This window comes from Anser anser, assembly GCF_964211835.1.
Source record: "Anser anser genome assembly, chromosome: 10".
Lineage (NCBI taxonomy): Eukaryota > Metazoa > Chordata > Aves > Anseriformes > Anatidae > Anser > Anser anser.
Genome location: NC_139730.1, coordinates 1595706 through 1612978, shown reverse-complemented (window position 1 = coordinate 1612978; position 17273 = coordinate 1595706). Strand labels below are relative to the sequence as shown.

The 17273-nt window shown below is 56.5% G+C and overlaps 1 protein-coding gene across 2 annotated transcripts in view; it reads right to left on the bottom strand.

The window, feature by feature from the left end:
• The window catches only part of ITGA11 (integrin subunit alpha 11), a 47879-nt gene that overhangs the window by 6534 nt on the left and 24072 nt on the right, over nt 1-17273 (bottom strand). For both annotated transcript variants that reach the window (XM_083849696.1, XM_083849695.1), the window contains exons 10-29: nt 17041-17111; nt 16077-16221; nt 13944-14092; nt 13615-13755; nt 12673-12876; nt 12009-12139; nt 11188-11354; nt 9907-10049; nt 8911-9021; nt 8242-8327; nt 7040-7247; nt 5764-5862; nt 4790-4866; nt 3850-3939; nt 2626-2716; nt 2430-2543; nt 1420-1506; nt 1126-1236; nt 648-743; nt 294-407 (exon numbers count right to left, since the gene is read on the bottom strand). In XM_083849696.1, coding sequence (XP_083705822.1) covers nt 294-407; nt 648-743; nt 1126-1236; nt 1420-1506; nt 2430-2543; nt 2626-2716; nt 3850-3939; nt 4790-4866; nt 5764-5862; nt 7040-7247; nt 8242-8327; nt 8911-9021; nt 9907-10049; nt 11188-11354; nt 12009-12139; nt 12673-12876; nt 13615-13755; nt 13944-14092; nt 16077-16221; nt 17041-17111 — 2435 coding nt within the window. The remainder of the gene's footprint in view (nt 1-293; nt 408-647; nt 744-1125; nt 1237-1419; nt 1507-2429; nt 2544-2625; nt 2717-3849; nt 3940-4789; nt 4867-5763; nt 5863-7039; nt 7248-8241; nt 8328-8910; nt 9022-9906; nt 10050-11187; nt 11355-12008; nt 12140-12672; nt 12877-13614; nt 13756-13943; nt 14093-16076; nt 16222-17040; nt 17112-17273) is intronic.

The following is a 17273-nucleotide window of genomic DNA, read 5'->3' as shown; positions in this document are numbered from 1 at the left end:
TTGCTTTTAAAGGGGTGTTGTCAGGCAGTTCAGGCCCTGGATATAAATACAGGGGAGGTGGAAAGAGGCTGGAGAAGCTTTTGCGATGCCCGATGGAGCATCCCCGGAGCTGGGACTGGAGGGTCCAAAGCTGCGTTTGCTTCCCAGGGCCCCGGTGAGAGGAGGACGAGGCGGTGCTGGGGGGCTGTGGGTATGGAGCTGGGGGCCAGGGGTCCTTCCAGTGTGGGACACCACAGCTGGGGTCTCCGCCGAGCCACAGCCACCCAAAACGCATGGCCCAAGGGGCTGCTCACCTTCCAGAGCGCGAGCACGAGCAGCGCCAGGAGCAGGAGCCCCCCTAACGTGCTCCCCAGGATGATCCAGATGGGGATCTGCGACTCCTCCGGCTTGGAGATTTCAAACGTTATCTGCGAAGAGCACAGAAACGTGATGGTGGGGATGCTGAGGGTGCCCTAAATTTTGGGGAGGACGCTGAAGGTGCTGGAGCTGCCGGTGCCCGGCTCCAGCCCTTCTGCCATCCACGGGGCTTTGCCCAGCGGGGTCAGGGCACGGTGCTGCAGCCTCCCCGGAGCTGCTGGGTCCGTGCGGCACCGTCCTGCCCCGTGGTTTTTGTGGGTTTCCCAGCCCGGGGGCTGGCCCTGGCTCACCTGGCGGCTGGGGTCCTCCTCGCGGAAGACGAAGGGGCTCCCGAAGCGTCGCTGGAGGGCGGCGTTCGTGGTGAGCTTCAGTGACTTGAACTTCAGCTGCACAAAGAGAGGCTGGAGCTGAGCACCAAGCGTGGCAGAGGGCCCAGCACCCCGGCTGGGTGCCCCCTGCTGCCCCCATGGCCTTGCCCCACAGTTCCCATGCCAGGGATGCTGCACGGCGGAAGGATCGTGCAGCTCGGTTAGTGAGGGTGGTTAATTGCAGCAAGAAGGATTGCTTGGGATTAAATTCCCTGTGATGAGGTGCTGTGCAGGATGCATGCACCGATGGAATAAATAAGATTTGAAAGCAGAAGTCACCCCACACATACCCAGACTTCCTGGGAGGGAGAGCAATAGCAGGAGAGGAAAAAAAAACACACAGTGAGGGCTCCTTTGGGGTATTTCTCAAAAGCCACGCGTCTGCTTTTGGAGGACTTACTGCTTTCAGTGACTTCATCCACAGATTGCCACGCAAGTGCAAGTTCATCTCCTCGTTGGGGGCTAATTTCACATTGCAGTCGATGGAAACGACGTCGGAGTTGCTGTGGTTCTGCAAGGGGGGAAGTTGGTGAGGTTGGAGCATCACCCCTGCGGGCTCCATGCTGTCCCCACGCCCCCACTGTGCCACCGAGAAGGGGACAACCCGTGGGGCACCCCTTCCATGGGGTTTCTCTCTGGTTTGGGGAGGCAGGGCTCAGCACGGGGCCAGGATCTGGCCCGTGAGGACACGTACCAGGAGCGGGGTGCGGGACAGGTCCTCCTCGGCGGGCGTGCTGCGGTAGTCGGTGGTGTTCCCCCAGACGTTGCAGGTCGCGTTCTCCTGCGGGAGGAGCAGGCGGGGATGGGGACGGGGACACCCTGGTGCCACCGCCCCATGTCCCGCACCCATCCCGGTGGGACCTCCCGGGGCTTTGCTGATGTTTGGGGATCTCATCACTGCACCACGGCCCCGCAGGGAGGACATGGGGGTGACCATGGTGTGGGGCACCACACGTGGCTCTCCCAGCTGCCCTGGTCAGGCTGCGGTGTTGCCGTCACCGGAGGAGGCATTGGCTGGGCTCCTGAGAGCCTCCTCCCAGCACCACAGGGCACAGACCACTCCTGCTTCTGCATTCACACTGCCTGCTGCAGGGTGCTCATGGGCTGGTTTTGCTTTTTCTCCGGAATACTGCCCCAAGGGTGCCGGCCAGCCTCCTGGTTGAATTAATTCCTGTGCTTTGTGCCTCTTCGCAGCACAACTGAGCCTGGCCGACAGCCCTGCCCTGCACCTTGGCCACGCGCTGGGGCATTACAGGTGGCACGGGGACTTCGCCAGGGCTGGGGGCACAAAACACCTCGATGGAGGCTGAGCTGCCCTCGATGCCCGTCCCTTGCACAGCTCTCCCCCTCAGGGTCTGCTCCGGGCTCTGTCGCGGCTTCTGCAGCCGCTCAAGCCTCCGGCGCGCCCCAGGCACAGGCGACTCCTTCAAGACCCTCAAGAATTCATTCCATACCGGAGGGAGGTCCAGCAGGGAGAGCTACTTGGACCAAACCCTTTGGCTGCTGCCATTTTCCACGTCTCCAGCCAAGTGAACGCAGAGTGGAGAAGCGCAGGGCATGAGCCAAGATTTTAATACAGGCGTCCACACCGGTGTGAGCACGGGAGGGGAGCTTGCAGAGAATGGGACATCTCCATCCCCACCTCCACGCCCACTGCCGAGGGACCCACCTGGATTTTTGGGGACCAAACCCCCCCTTTCCTACCTGGTCCACCATGAACTGGGTCAGGAGCAGGAGGCGGTTGCCCGCCCTGGTGGCCACGGGGACGGTGAGCTTGACGGTCACCCCCTCCACGGGGAAGAAGCCCAGGTTCTGCAGCTGCGAGGACAAAGGACGGGGATGGGGGACAGGGGACGGGCAGGGTGACCACGTCCCAGCCCGGGACATCGCCCTGCTTTACCTTGAAGGAGCAGTGGAAGGGAGGGCCGATGCTGTCGTATCTCTCCAGGGAGCTGTTGGACTTGATTTCGTAGTAGTCCAGGCTGGACGCCCTGTCGTGACCGAGGAGGACAAGTCGTGATGGGGGCTCGGAGCAAGCAGAGAACAAGGCAGCCCCTCTGCACCACCCCGCAGCTCCAGCACCTTGATAAGAGCACCAAAACCACCCGGAGCAGGGCCACCCCAGGCCAATGTCCCAAGGAGAGGACCGTGGGTCCGTCTGGCTGCTTCTGGGATGGAAACCATTGCTTGCCTCTGCCTCACGTAAAGAAGACGGAGGATTTTCACGCTCTTCTGCTTCTGCAGTATTTTCCCCTTCTTTGTAGATTTTTTTTTTTTTTTTTTATTATAACAGAGACATCCAAGGCCCTGCTCGGTGCTTTGAATCTCACATAAATCTGAGGAGGCAAATCGCATTTATATCTGGAGGCTGGAGAGCTGGGAGAGGAGCCAGGAGCACCCGATGGGCGAGCTGCCCCGGCACAGGGCCCCAAACCTGCTTGAAACAATTCCCCCTTTTCCTCCCCAGGATGCCCAAACTTGAGGCTTTTGTGCCGTTACCCTTCCTCCAAGTTCTCCCTTCTCCCATAAAGGTGATTTTTGGCATTTGTTAAATTGAGAATCCCTCCCCCCCTGGAAAATTTATGTAGTGAAGTGGCTTTATTTTCTGTGCCCCGCTGCCTCTCGCATTAAAAAAAAGAGTGGCTGAAGGTCTCCAAAACCTGCTAAGAATTACAGCGAGCAGTGCCAGGGAATGTGCTGCTTGGGCCCGTATTTCTTCTTGTAATCGGGTTAATAAATCATCATCTGTGCCTGAGCTCCCTTCTTGCTTTGGACAGCGGACAGACACTGCTCTAGTTGGTGCCGATGCCCAAACCCCCTCCATGCACACCCTTTCTGCGTCCTTTTGGAGAGATGATTTTAAGTGGCGTGGCTACCGGCCCAGACGCAGCTTTACAGCCACGGCACGGGCTGCTAACACATGTTATGAACATTATTACCTACAAAAAGTAGATTTTCCCCCTTAAAAAAAATTGCACTCGCACCTTATTTAATAACACCCCCGCATTTAAGTGTCGTGAAACGCGCAGCACCTCCCTGCTTCTGGCTGTCGGTTTTTTCTTCTTTTTTCCCCCAATTTTCTGCTTCCTTTGCCCCCCCCCCCGAGCCCTGTCCCCCCACACACCTGGTGAAGAGCAGGTCGGCTTCGTACTTGAGGTGGAAATTGAGGTGGGCGACGTTGTCCTCCTTGGTGCTCTCCTTCTCCTCGCTGTCGCTGAAACACCAGCAGGGCACGGGGTGAGCACCTCCTGGAGGTTTATTTTTTTTGGGGGGGGGTGTGGGAAGCACATGGGGAAGGGCTCAACTTCTGCTTTATGGCCAAGGCTCAAAGAGAAGCAATTTTACTCCCTAACTTTTATTAGCCCAAGGCCATAAAAGCAAAGCATTTGGTGGAAGGTTTCACACGCAGCAGCAGCAGCAAAGCGCTCCCGCGCGCACCGGCCCCGGCAGAGAAAACCCTTGGCTGCTCTCTGCCACGGTGATTGATGGAAACGAAAAACAAACCCTAACGAGGTTTCACTTGGCTGTCAGAAAAATTTACCTGTGCAGGGCAAGTGAGCGAGGAGGGTTTGGCAGGAGTGCTAGGAGAGGTTTTTTTTCCTGGGAATATTTGCAGCTGAGCAAGCGGCTGCAGGGAGCAGCGGTGGCCAGAGACCCCTTCTGCTCAGCACAGGACCCGGCAGCGACTGCCTGGCCCTCCCATAGAGGGGAAAATGACGGTTATAATATATCGGTAAATAAAAATAAAAATAAATAAATAAAATAAAAATGCAGGGCTCTGCAATAACCTATAGAAATTGGGTTTCCATGTGGTTACTCCCTGAGGACGGTTTCTGGGTGCCTCCAGCACCACCTACAGCTATGGAAGCAGCAAGCTCAGCACCAAGCAAAGCACCGTAGGGTCTGCCCCCCCCCAGCAAAACAGCTCCGGCTGCAAATGGAGAGGGGGGGGAAGGCAGCAGCGGCTCGGCTGCAGTGGGAAAGGTGGCAGGATCAGGGCAGGCGACGTCCCGCCAGCATTGCAGACCCGTGCGAAGGCGGCAGAGGGAAGAAGAAGCATGAACCTGTTGGCGATCAGGTAGATCTCCATGCTCTGCAGGAAAATCGACTTGCTGAATTCAAAATCCAGGCGAAAAGCTACCTGCGGGGGTTGGAAACAGATGGGAGAAAATATTAAGGGGGAAAAACCCCCCAGCGCCAGCCGGGGGATGCTGCTGGGCTTTGGGCAGCCTTGCCTCCCCCACGGGAAGTGAGGCCGAGCCGGGGATTTGCAGGATTTGCTCTCTGCCTACGACGACGTGCTGCATTTTTTGCTCTGAGGCTGGAGAACAAAAAAAGCATCCCCTTAAAAGAGGAAAATCTCCGGGGAAGCGGCAGCGAGGGGCCGGCACCGCACATCTGCAGCACGGGGTCCGCTGGCGGGGGACGGAGGCCAACAACAATAAAATGTGATAAATGTCACATCTGCGCGAGCCGTGGCAATGACCTCAAACTGTCTGGGACGGCACAGCTGATTATAATATTAACGCTCCTGCTGCTCGCCGGCCAAATTTCCATTTCCAGCTTGTCTTTGTCTTGGCAGGACCTGGCCTACCTGATGCCACGCAGATGCATTCCCAGCCCCCGTAGGTCATGGGGAGCCGGGCTGCTCCCTCCTCGCTTACGGCCACAGGCATCCAAGAGGGCTTTTTTTTTTTTGGGGGGGGAGCTTTAAAGCCCAGAGAGGTGCCTGGAGCTCGTCTGTCATTTCTGAGCTCCTGACGGGCGAAGGCTCCGGCCGGACACGGTGGTTGGAAAGATTTCATCACGAGCGGCTTCGTCTGATGCCTGCAGGCACGTGGGGCGGGCAGGTGGCGTTTCACGGGGGGGGAGTGGTGGCCTTGTGTTTGTTAATTCAGGAAAAGTCAGGAAAAGGTGCAGTGGAAAGGCAGAGCGGAAAACGTGGATCCCGCTCTCGAAAATGAAGTGGTTCCCCCCCCCTCACCCTGCACACCTGGGGCTCCCAAAAGCAAGCTGGTTTTGGGGGGAGCTGCCTTACCTTGGCTTTAGCTCGGAAGAAGGGGTAGCTCACGTTGCAGACTCTCCTGTTGGGGTGCTTCTCGTCGCTCATGCAGTCGATGTTGATGTCGGTGTCGTCCTAAAACGGGATGCGGAGTGTTCGAGACACGGGGCTTGGCCACGGGCACCAGCCCCACGGCCGCGACTCCGTGAAGCCAGCAAACGTGCCTCGGGAGAGGGGCAGTAGCTTTCGGGGAACACAAACAAGCAAGCAAAAGCCTCCCCGTGCTTGTTGCAGGCTGGCAGGGCCATCCCTGGAGAGCAGCACCTCTAAGCTGCACCTTCCAGCTTCCCCACTTAAATCCTCCGTCAAAATTCAGCTACGGAGATGAATGAATAACACCGATTATTCTTGGCACTGTGGTCAGGAAGACGATTTTTCTGTGATCTCGGGTCACAGGGAAGCATGAGATAACTACAGATATTATTCTGCAGGGCCACCGGCTAGGGAGTAAAAATTAATTAGCTCGTCTCAATAATTGGGTGCCTGCTGCTGGAACGCCCTCCAGCTCGCCGGCGGGGCTGGGAAGCTTTCGCCCATTGCTCCCGACCGTCTCCCTCTGCTCGGCGAGCTGCTTGTTTGGCAGCACAAGGCTTCTGTAACCAGATGAAAATGTTTTCTGTGACCGCTGCTGCGTTGCGCTCTCCGTTACCTAGCACCGTAGGTTTTTCTTCCTCTGTTAATTTGGAGGAACCTATCACAAAACGCACTTCTCTTAGTTTGCGGGCGGCGTGCCCCACAATTTTCTGTTGGCACAGGGCTTAAGAAAACAAAACGAGGGCCACGCCATCCGCCGGTGGGTATGAAGTCACTGGGGGGACGAGCCGGGGCTCAGCACCATCAGCAGCTTTCCCAGACCTCAATGGGAGAGGCGAGGGTTTGCATAGGGCTGGGTGGACAAGGGGCAGGAGCGGTGCCTGGGCAGGGTGCCTATGGCACGGAGCAGCGCTGGCCATGTGGCTACTGGCCCCTGTATGCAGGAGGTGGACCTCAGCTGCAGCAATGCATCCCTGACGGGAACTTGGCCACGTGCAGCAAGTATTTCTAAACCTTTAGAGTAGGAAAATAAAGGGGAAAATTGGTTCGTCTGCATCTGACCTTATTTCAGGCTCGGGAGACGAAAACGTTTCTGTGTTTCCAAAATAAAGAGGCCGCGGATGCTTAGGAGCCAAGCCCGTAGGCATGCCAAATTTACGAGGGGCAGAGAGGTTTGGGGCTCTGGTTTTGGGCTCCCCGCACAGCCCCGGCGCCGCACCTTGGGGATCAGGCTGGCGAACTGGAGGTTCCTGGAGAAGGAGATGTTGAGCACGGTGCTGTAGGCGTTCTCACCGCGGTTCTCCAGCGTCGCCTCCACGGCCACCCTCCTCCTGGTGCTCTCGATGACGAAGACGGAGGCGTCGAAGGAGAGGCTGAAGGTGGAGCAGGCAGGGGCAGCCCGGCGCAGAGCCTTCCTGCAGTACTCCCTGCGGGACGAGGGCGGCCGTGAATCCCACGGGACTCGGGCACCGACCCTGCCCCTGCCCTGGGGGGCTTTAGGAATCACAGCTTCCTCGTGTAGACCAGAGAGGAACGCTGTTTTCCTTCCGATTTTTCGAATAATGGTGTCTAGCTGTCTGGGACCCAGTCACCCACCCTTAACACAGCTGAGGTGTAAAAATAAAATAGATCTGATGGCACTGACAAAGGGTAAGGAGGGCGTTTAGCTCCAGCCAGGCTGAGATCGCCGTCCAGGGAAGTTCGCCAACAGACTGCAGAGGCAGCACGCTGCGTGGTTTTGCAGACTTGATGGGTGTTTGGGCCTTAATTTTCTTTATAAAAAACACGGGGAAAGGAAATTATAAAAGGTTTCACATCAGGGCCGCCTGCTCCCTTTAACAGCAGAGCAGCCAGGGCGCCGCTTTGAGGGAACATGTCTATTCCAACGAGTAACCCCAAAAGTGATTTTCTCAGCAGAAATCACCCTTGTATCAGCTCTGAGTTTGGTCCAGAGCCCGCTGCCATCAGCGTGAGCAGAGATTTGGGCTCCTGCGCTCCTCAGGGACAACCTTTAAAAGCTCTTTAAGGGATCAGACACAGCGTGTAATTATTTCTGCTGGGTGAGTCAAGCCTGCGACCGCCAGGCGGGTAACGCCAGCCTCGCATTTAGTCCCCTGTTATTTCCTGATTTGTCTTTGGGGCCCATCACCATGGCACCAGATATCAGTAGTTTTGCGGGCTCCCTGAACAAACACCAGTTTGTTCCACGTAGGGAGCAGACGAACCCCGAGAGCACAGCGGGACGACTCTGCTCACCGCCAGCCCGCTGCCACCAGCAGCAGGAGCAGAATTGTCCCCGGGGACCGGGTCCCAGCTGCTGGTGCTCACTGGGGCTGTGGGACGAGGGACCCCGAGCAATGCTGGAGCACAGCCCCGGGGTTTGTGAGCCCAAGGGGAGGATGCTCGGTGTGACCCACTCACATGGCGCTGGGCACGTCGCTTCGAGCGTCGAGGACCAGGTCAGGGACGCAGTGCTCATCCTCGTTGCACCCGTTCCAGAACGGGACCTGGTGGGGACAATGAGACAGCTGGGTGATGCTCTGTGTCCCTGGCCGTGAGCTGCAGGCTGCAGCGGGTCCCGAACATCTTGTGATCGCAGGAGGGACGGGGGGGTCGCAGCCCCAAGACAAAGCAGCAGATGGCTCCTCCAGAGATAAGCCCAATGGCCAAGCTTAGCACCAAATTGGCTTTTCAGTTCCAGCTACAGGCACCGGTGTCCTCTACAGTCCCTGAGCCCCTCCAGCGCCCCTGTGGGACGCTAATCATTCCTGATATGCACCCAGCCTTCAGCAGCTAAGCTCCCCTTTTCTCCCTCCATTTAAAGCCGCACAAACTGGGCAGGCTCAGACCCTGCTTGCTGCAGCCCCCACATTTCAGCACCCCCACCTGCTGGGCAGCCAGAGCCCTGAAATCCCACAGCAAAACCACCCAGCAGGGAAACAAGAAACGGAGATGCTCAGCCTCTGGAAGAGCTTTGCAGGATTGCCCTTGCTGGGTGGATTTTGCTCAGCTCCGGCTGACAGCAAGGGTTCCTCGCCTGCTGCCTTGCAGGCACCTGGCAAGACCCCCAGGGGAGGGAGCTGCACGTACCGAGACCTTGAGCGAGGTGGGCCAGCCGTCGTCCAGCATGGGGCCGCTCTCGGGGTGCTCCAGCTCGTAGTCGACCGAGAACGTCACCGGCTTCACGTAGTCAGCCGTGTCCTGGGACAGGCAGAGAGCACGGTTGAAGAGGGCAGGACTCCTACAAAGTCAGGTAGCACTGGGGCCACGTGTGGTTATTTCACGAAATAATAATGTGTCCGGCCGGTGACCGAGCTGCGCCTTCCCTGTACCTCTCCCTGAGCCTCTCCCGGCTCTCCCCATGCCTTGCCCCTAACACACGAGGTGCACTGGGCTGCTCTGCACCGAGCTCCTTCTGGAGCTCAACCCCCGGCTCCGTCTCTAGAACCGAGTTTCCCAGAAGTTCATGGCAGTTCAGGCTGGGGCTTGGGGCCGGGCCAGTCTGGCAGCTCGGCCCTCGCTGGCTTCCGAAGAATTCTCATCATTCTCTGGGAATGTTTGATTTTGGCCAGGTTTGTGCATCAGCTGTTCCCCACGAGCCATGCCGAGGGTTTTGCTGGCTTCTGCGCCTAGGGAGATGAACCTGATGGTCTGGGCTGCAGAGGATGAGAGCAGCGGGGGCTGGCATGGAGATGCAATGGCTCCCGACGGAAAATAAAAAGAGAATTTTCATTGATTTTGGAGCAGGAGGACCAGTCTGGTCCAGGCACTGAGTGCGTGCTGTCCCTGGTGGCACGGTTAGTGGCTTGCAGAGGAGCGCACGGAGGAAGCTGGGGTGTGATGCAGCCAGTGCTGCAGCGTGCTGGCGGCTCCGTGGCCCCGGTCCACCCCTGACCACATCAAACCCGGTGTGAATAAATCCAGGCTCGTGGCCCAGGCTTGTTTCCAGCCACGTGAGGCCATCGACACCCCTGCCGTCGCCCTGTTGATGCCTCCCACTGCTTTGTGCAAGCAGAACGGCTTCGCTCGGGCGGCTGCAGCCCCGCAGCAGAGGCTCCCGTCCCGTCCTGTCCTGTCCCCACTTACCAGCACGTGGAAGTGGAGCCTGTCGCAGTGCTCCTGCCCCGCCGGCAGCACCAGCGCCTGGTGAGCGTGCCGCTCCCCGCTCTCGTCCAGGAGAGCCCGCGGCGTGTACCGCCGCTCGTCGATGGTGGCATTGTAGTGCAGCGCTGCAACGAGAGCAGGGCGGCTCAGCGCTCTCCCCGTCCTTACAGCTCCTGTACACCGACACCGGGCCAAAAATTGGGCTCTCGTGCACTCCACGTCCTGCCGCCCCGCTGGCAAGGGGGGCTGCGCTGAGATGCCTCTGGGGGTGGACGGCATGGGCACACCATGGGGAAATGGGGCTGGGCTGCTGTTGCCTTTAACCCGAATTTCTTTGGAATAAGCATCCGCTTTCCAGGTCAAACCAGGAACTTCAGCACTGAGTAAAATTAGTGCAGGATATATAAATATTTGGCTCATATATCCACGTGCTGGCCTGTAACCCTTCTGGAGGTACTGCTGTGCTCTCCCCGCGGCTTTGCCGCAGACGTTTGCATCCTGCAGCGCAGGGGCAGCAGCCGAGGGTCCCCAGCCGGTGCTGAGCAGGAGGAAGCTGCACCCACCACAGCGCCATGACGCAAAACATGCAGGGAAGCAAAGAGCTGGCAGCAGCACTGCCCACAGGGAGGCTTTTCTGGGTAGAAATCATGTGAAAAATGAATAAATTTGGCTCTGCTCGTGACCTGCTTTTTCCCGTGCCGGAACGCCCTTCAAGAGCGATTGCTGCCGGGTCCCGGGGGCTGAGCCGCCCTCGTCTCCTCCCGCAGAGCCACGGGCACCCGCCGGGTCACGGCAACACGCGGGGCTTTCAAAGCAGAGCTGGCCAACCCGGCCGTAAAGATCCCCCGAGCCTTTCGGCAGGGCGCACATCTGGTCCGCAGATGTGTCCTGCGGCAGGGGGAGGACGGAGGAGCTCTGCGGGATGGCCACGTCCCCTCCTGCCCTGCCCCGGGGGCTGCGAGGTGCTGGGGACAGCGCTGTCACACGCACCGTGGCCAGGCAAGCCTGGGACAGAGGGGGGAGATGAGGCCGAGCCCCGCCAAGCGTTTGTCCTTGGGGAGCTCCTCGGCACAGCGCGGCGGCGGAGCGGGGTCCCTGCTATGCTAGCCGGGGGCAAAAAGGGTTTGAGGCCGCTCGCGGTGTGCACACCCCAAACACACCGAGCTCCTGGCTGGTTCCCCGAGCTGGGATCTCCCTCGGGGCTGGAGAGCCCTTGTAACGAGCAAACCGAGGGTTTGCAGCGCCAGCAGCCCCGCTGCTTACCCACGCTGGCCGTCTGGAAGTGGGCCGAGAGGAAGACGGCGGTGAAGCAGATGAAGGCCGACATGCAGGTGGCATCCTTCCCGTTCCGCTTGCAGTCCTTGGTGAAGATGTTGATTTTGGAGGGCTCGAAGCGGATGCTGGCGTTGATCTGGACGACGCTGCGGGACCTGCGGGGCGAACGAGGGCCAGGAGGTCGCTGCAGCACGGGGCACCCACGCACGGCTCAGCAGCCCCCAGGGGGCTCCCACGTCTCCAGGGGAGCCCTTTTCACACGTTTCCCAAAGGCCACCACAAGGTGCTGACCTGCCCTCAGCTCGGCTGTGTAGCGTTGGAGGAATAAGATCTCCAGCATGCACTGGCCTCCTGCTTATGGCAGTGAAGGGGCTCAGCGCTGAGGGCAGGATTTGGCCCCTTGCACGCACATCAGTGTGTTTGAAGCAGCCCCAGGGTGGGTGCAGGTGGCACATCTCTGCTGGGGCTGCTACCTCCGTCCTAACAGCCTCAAGGGACCATGCAAGTATTAATCAGTGTTCGAAAATATCGAGTTGCTTTGTTAAATAAGGACAGAGGGAATCTGAGCGAATCATCGGATGAAATCACTGCTTTGAAGCTCTTGGGGAACTAACAAGGAAATTCCACGCAAAACAACCCTGATGTCTTTCTAGGGCTCTGCTACATCTTAAATCCCCTGGCCCTGCTGGAGAGGGGTTGTAATTCTGGAAAGACGGGTCGGATTTTTGGGAGGTTACTACTCCCCTGGAAACGTGAGCGCATCGCAGCGGACTTGGGGCAGGGGCAGTGCCAAAAGAGACGCAGCTAACCAGAGCAGCACGGCGTTCCCAAGAGAGCCGATGGCTAAGTCCACGAGCCCGTCTTCGTTCATGTCCAGCTGTCCGTGGATGCTGCATCCAAAATACATCAGGCCTGGTCCGAGGTCTGCAGCTGCTATCCGCTGAAAAAGCAAAAAAAGAGGAAAAAAAAAAAAAAATCCAGCCTGGTTTCCGTCAGGAGCACCTCTGCCTGCGGAGCTGGCGCCCAGCCGCAGCCGCACGGAGGAGGCTTCGCACGTGAGCAGGGGCGCGCTGAGGTTTGCTGTGCCAGTCCCCGCCACGTTACTGGGTTCTTAATTTAAAAAACTTAATTTGCCAGGGAGTGAGAGCAGTTTCCCCTCGGAGACACCGTCCAAAGATTTCTGCTGACATTTACTGTTTCTCACAAGTGTTTCTAATATTTTACCCAAGGCAAGTCACTGCACTGAGCGCTAAGCATCCCCCCTAATTTCAAGCGTGTTTTCCATACCATACGCTTGTTTTGTCTCGGGCCCACCAAAACAGAAGCTATCTAGTGACTGTGCGAGGAGGAAATGCTGAGCACGAATTCCTGACCCTCTGACTGCGCTGGTGCCCAGGGACGTCGCTGGACGTCGACTTCACGCTGGGTTTGGTTAATGCAGGATGGGGCCGACCAAAGCCCCGGGAGCTGTACCTGCTTGTACTTCTTCAGGACGGTCTCCTCGAAGCCGAGGAAGATGTATATCGCTCCTTGGTGGTCGTCCTCCAAAGGCGCCCCGACCACGACGTCGTTGTAGGAGTCCTGGTTGAGGTCGGGCACGGCGGCGATGCAGGAGCCGAAGCGGGAGTTCTGGTAGCTCTGCAGGTCCCCCAGGGCCCCGCTGGAAACAAAGCGGTTCTGTGGGGATAAAAGGGAAAAAAACAACCTCAGCAGCAAGCCTGGAGAGCCAGGAAAACCCCCAAAGGCAAACAGACAAGAAGCAACCCCTTGGAGTCCTGTAAAACAAAGAGCCCGACACCTATCCACGGAGCCTTTCACCCGCTGGGTTTCTGGCGCGTGGGTGCCGGGATGGACGGAGGTGCCGCGGGGTGGAAACGTGCCCCTGGCAGCGGGGGCAGCTCGGGGGCTGCTCTGCTGCTCCTCTGCAAAGCCCGGCTCATGCACAAGCTTGGGGAGAGCCAGGAGCCCGCAAAGAGGAGCCCGGGAAGGGGGTTGCTGAGTCGGCACGAGGAGGAAACGGGGTGAGCCTTCAGCTGTGGTGTGGGTGAGTCCCATGCTGATGGCTGCTTTGCCTTCCTTTTAGAGCAACATAAAGAATTGCATGAAAATTTTGCTTTAGATATGGGGATCCCTGCTGTGCTGGGCAGCACGCGCAGCCCTGGATTTTGAGCACGATCTTCTTGCTGCTCCTGAATCCCCAGGGCCCGTCAGAATTGGGTCAGAAACTACATTTTTTTTTTACCAGGATTTGAGGGTGGCAGGGCAGCAGGCAGGAAAACCAGTATGATACGTCCTACCTGTGCCCCAAAGTGCTGGTGGAGGGGACAACATCTCCCTGTGCATCCCATCCCGGGGGCTGTGGGCGAGGGGACCCCGGGGACCCAGACCCGTGGTGGCGGCCGGTTGTGCCCGTACCTCTCGCAGGGCGTAGACGTAGACCTTGCCCCTCTCCCTGCCCTCGCTGAAGTACATGGGGGCTCCCACCAGCAGCACGTCCGTGACACCGTCGCCGTTCACGTCCAGGGAGTTGATCTCGCTTCCGTAGTAGGAGCCGATCTGGGGGAGACAGGAGGGGATGGGAGCAGCGCCGCCAGCACGCAGGGACCGCGACCCTCGCTGGCAAGGACGGCTCAAGCCCCCTCTTATCCCATGCTTTGGAGCCTTGGGTGCAGGAGGTCCCTGACCACGGGCACGTTGCGCTGCTGAGCCTCTTAAGCACCCTTAACACCGTGCCCCGGCGTTACCTGCTCTCCCTTCAGCGCCTGGTGGATGGTGAGGTTGCGGTTGTTGTGCATGGTGAAGATGATCACCTTCCCCGTGTGGTTGAACCGCGGCGCTCCCGCGACGTAGAGCCGCTCGCGTGCGGTGGACACGACGGAGGAGACGGTGTAACCTGCGTTTTGGGAGGGGGGGGGTGAGCAGGATCCAGCCCCTTGCTCGCCCCCCCATCCCACAGCCTGCCTGGGGTCACCTCTGTGCTGCCGGCACAGCCCTGGCCAGCTCTGAACCAAGGCTTTGCCGGCGATGCAGTCACGCAGGTAAACCCCTGTCATCATGCACGGAAGGTTTTGCTGATGCTGGACGTGAAAATTCAGGGCGCAATAAAAGCTGTGCACCCACCCCGACCATTGCTCACAAATATTTATGCCAAGCTAACGACCCCCAGCGATCCCAATTTCTGACCCCGCAGGATTATTTTCTGTGCTGGCATCAGCAGCGCTGCATGTCACACGCTGCGCTGTTCCACTTGCTCACGGATGCAGGTGGGCTTACACGGGAATATAATGCTGGGGTTGCAAAATCCCCTCTTTCAGACTTGCAGGCAGCTCCAGGCTTCTGCACATTCACAGTCGGTTTTAAATGCTAATTAAATTTTTAGACACTCAAAGCACAGCCAACTGTAAAGCTGGATCAGATCCCTCAGGGTCACAGCAAGCTGAGTTTTGAGTAAGAGAGGGGCTGGTGGGGCTTACAGAGCCCTTTCCCTGGGCACTGACCGTACCTTAGTCTCTGCCTTCCCATATATTCCTCTCCTGGGACAATATTTCTAAGCAGAACATCAGCCCTGAAGCACCCAGGTCCCGGAGCTGGGCTGCCGTGCCGCAGGATGCACCAGGGCTTTCTTAATATTCCTGTCTTTACCATTGCTTCCAGTAAGAAAAACAGCACCCGGGGCAGTTCGTGTCCCCATCCACAGAGGGAAGAGCCTCCACGTGCCGGGGGGTGACCCCGCAGCCCCCAGACCCCGCTCTGTGCCCAGGCGGACACGCACAGCCCGGGCAGAGGCTTCGTTTTGCAACCAGCCTGGGATCCTCACTGCGGGGCTCCCACACATGGAACGGATTAGCACAGCAGGTATTTCCTCCCCGGGCATGAAATTTCATCAGTGTTTCTTAAACTGTTCCAGTAAGCACTGCGAATGACCCGGGCTGGATGGGGTCTGAGCCGCTTCTGCACTCGAGTCGTGTTTGTGCGGCACGAAGCAGGCGCCGCGGGGCTCTCCCCGGGTGCCAGGGGCAGGGCAGGTCCAAATATTAAGCAAATATTAAGCACCCAAATATTAAGAGCCCAAATATTAAGAACCCAAATAGAAAGCAAATATTAAGCGCCCAAATATTAAGCGCTCAAATATTAAGCACCCAAATATTAAATGCCCAAATATTAAACAAATATTAAGCAATCAAATGTCAAGCACCCAAATATGAAGCACCCAAATATTAAGCAAATATGAAGCACCCAAATATTAAGCGCCCAAATACTAACCCCCCAAATATTAAGCAAATATTAAGCATCCAAATATTAAGAGCCCAAATACAAAGCAAAAAATCAGCACCCAAATATAAAGCAAATATTAAGCACCCAAATATAAAGCAAATATTAAGCACCCAAATATTAAGCGTCCAAATATTAAGCGCCCAAATATTAAACAAATATTAAGCAATCACATATCAAGCACCCAAATATGAAGCACCCAAATATTAAGCAAATATGAAGCACCCAAATATTAAGAGCCCAAATACTAACCCCCCAAATATTAAGCAAATATGAAGCATCCAAATATTAAGAGCCCAAATACAAAGCAAAAAATAAGCACCCAAATATAAAGCAAATATTAAGCATTCAGATATTAAGAGCCCAAATATAAAGCAAATATTAACCACCCAAATATTAAGCGCCCAAATATTAAGCGCCCAAATATTAAGCAAATATTAAGCATTCAAATATTAAGAGCCCAAATATAAAGCAAATATTAAGCACCCAAAAATTAAGCGCCCAAATATTAAGCGCCCAAATATCAAGCAAATATTAATCACCCAAATACGAAGCACCCAACCACGACCGCGTCCCAGCGATTGTGCCCGGCGGGGCTCCCTCACCCAGGTAGGCGCCGTGGTTCTTCAGCTCCTCGGGGAACTCCTGGAGGTAGGACTCGCGCAGCGGGATCACCTTCCCGCTGCTGGTCTCCTTCAGCACGGCCCCGTTCCAGTCGTAGGCGCCCACGGCCCCCAGCAGGATCCCGTCCTGGGGGGGGGACGGCAGCCGTCAGCACAGAGCCAGAGCAAAGGCACCGAACATCCCCTGCCAAAGCTCATCAGGTGGCCTTGGGGATGGGTTTTGGGCCTCTTTTTGTGTTATTTTTCTCCTATCGGAAGCAATTCTTGCCCAGAGGGGTGAAGGTGATGCATGCTGAGGGTGGGACGGGTGAGGGCCCGGTGGGTTGGTTTTGTGGGGGAATGCTCGTGGGGGTCCCTAAAAGCCCCGCTCCCGGGCTGTGTACCTACTGGGGGCTGCAGAGTGCGGGGAGGGAAAACAGCAAATGGTCCCTGCCAGAAATCACGGGTTTTGCAGGAAGGGGCAGGAGGAGGGTCCCTTCTCAGAAAATAAAATAAAATAAAATAAAATAAAATAAAATAAAATAAAATAAAATAAAATAAAATAAAATAAAATAAAATAAAGTAAAGTAAAGTAAAGTAAAGTAAAGTAAAGTAAAGTAAAGTAAAATAAAATAAAATAAAATAAAATAAAATAAAATAAAATAAAATAAAATAAAAATAAAATAAAAATAAAAATAAAAATAAAAATAAAAATAAAAATATAAAAATAAAAATAAAAATAAAAATAAAAATAAAAATAAAAATAAAAATAAAAATAAAAATAAAATGAAATGAAATGAAATAGCTGCATTTACTGCCTGCTCGGCGGGCAGGCAGTAATGCAGTTGAACAGCCCGAATTCACAGCCTGAACTCATCCTCTGCGCTCCCTCCCCCCCGTTTTCCACCGGTCAGCCGCCCACAGCAAACGCGCAGGCGGGAGCAGAGCGAAGAGGTCACCCTCTTACTTCCACGATGTGCGATGAGAAGCCGGTCTGGGACATCTCCAGTCCAAAGGAGATTTCGTTCTTGTTGGTTCCTTCAATACAAACAAACAAAGACTCTGTCGTTAAGGGAAAGCTTTCCAGGAGGTGACCTGTGGGTCTGGCCGGGCTGGAGAGCCACCTCCACCCTGCTGGAGCACAAAGGTGCCCGCGCCCCCCCCTAAATCCCCCCAGCTACACACGCTCGTGCTGCCAAT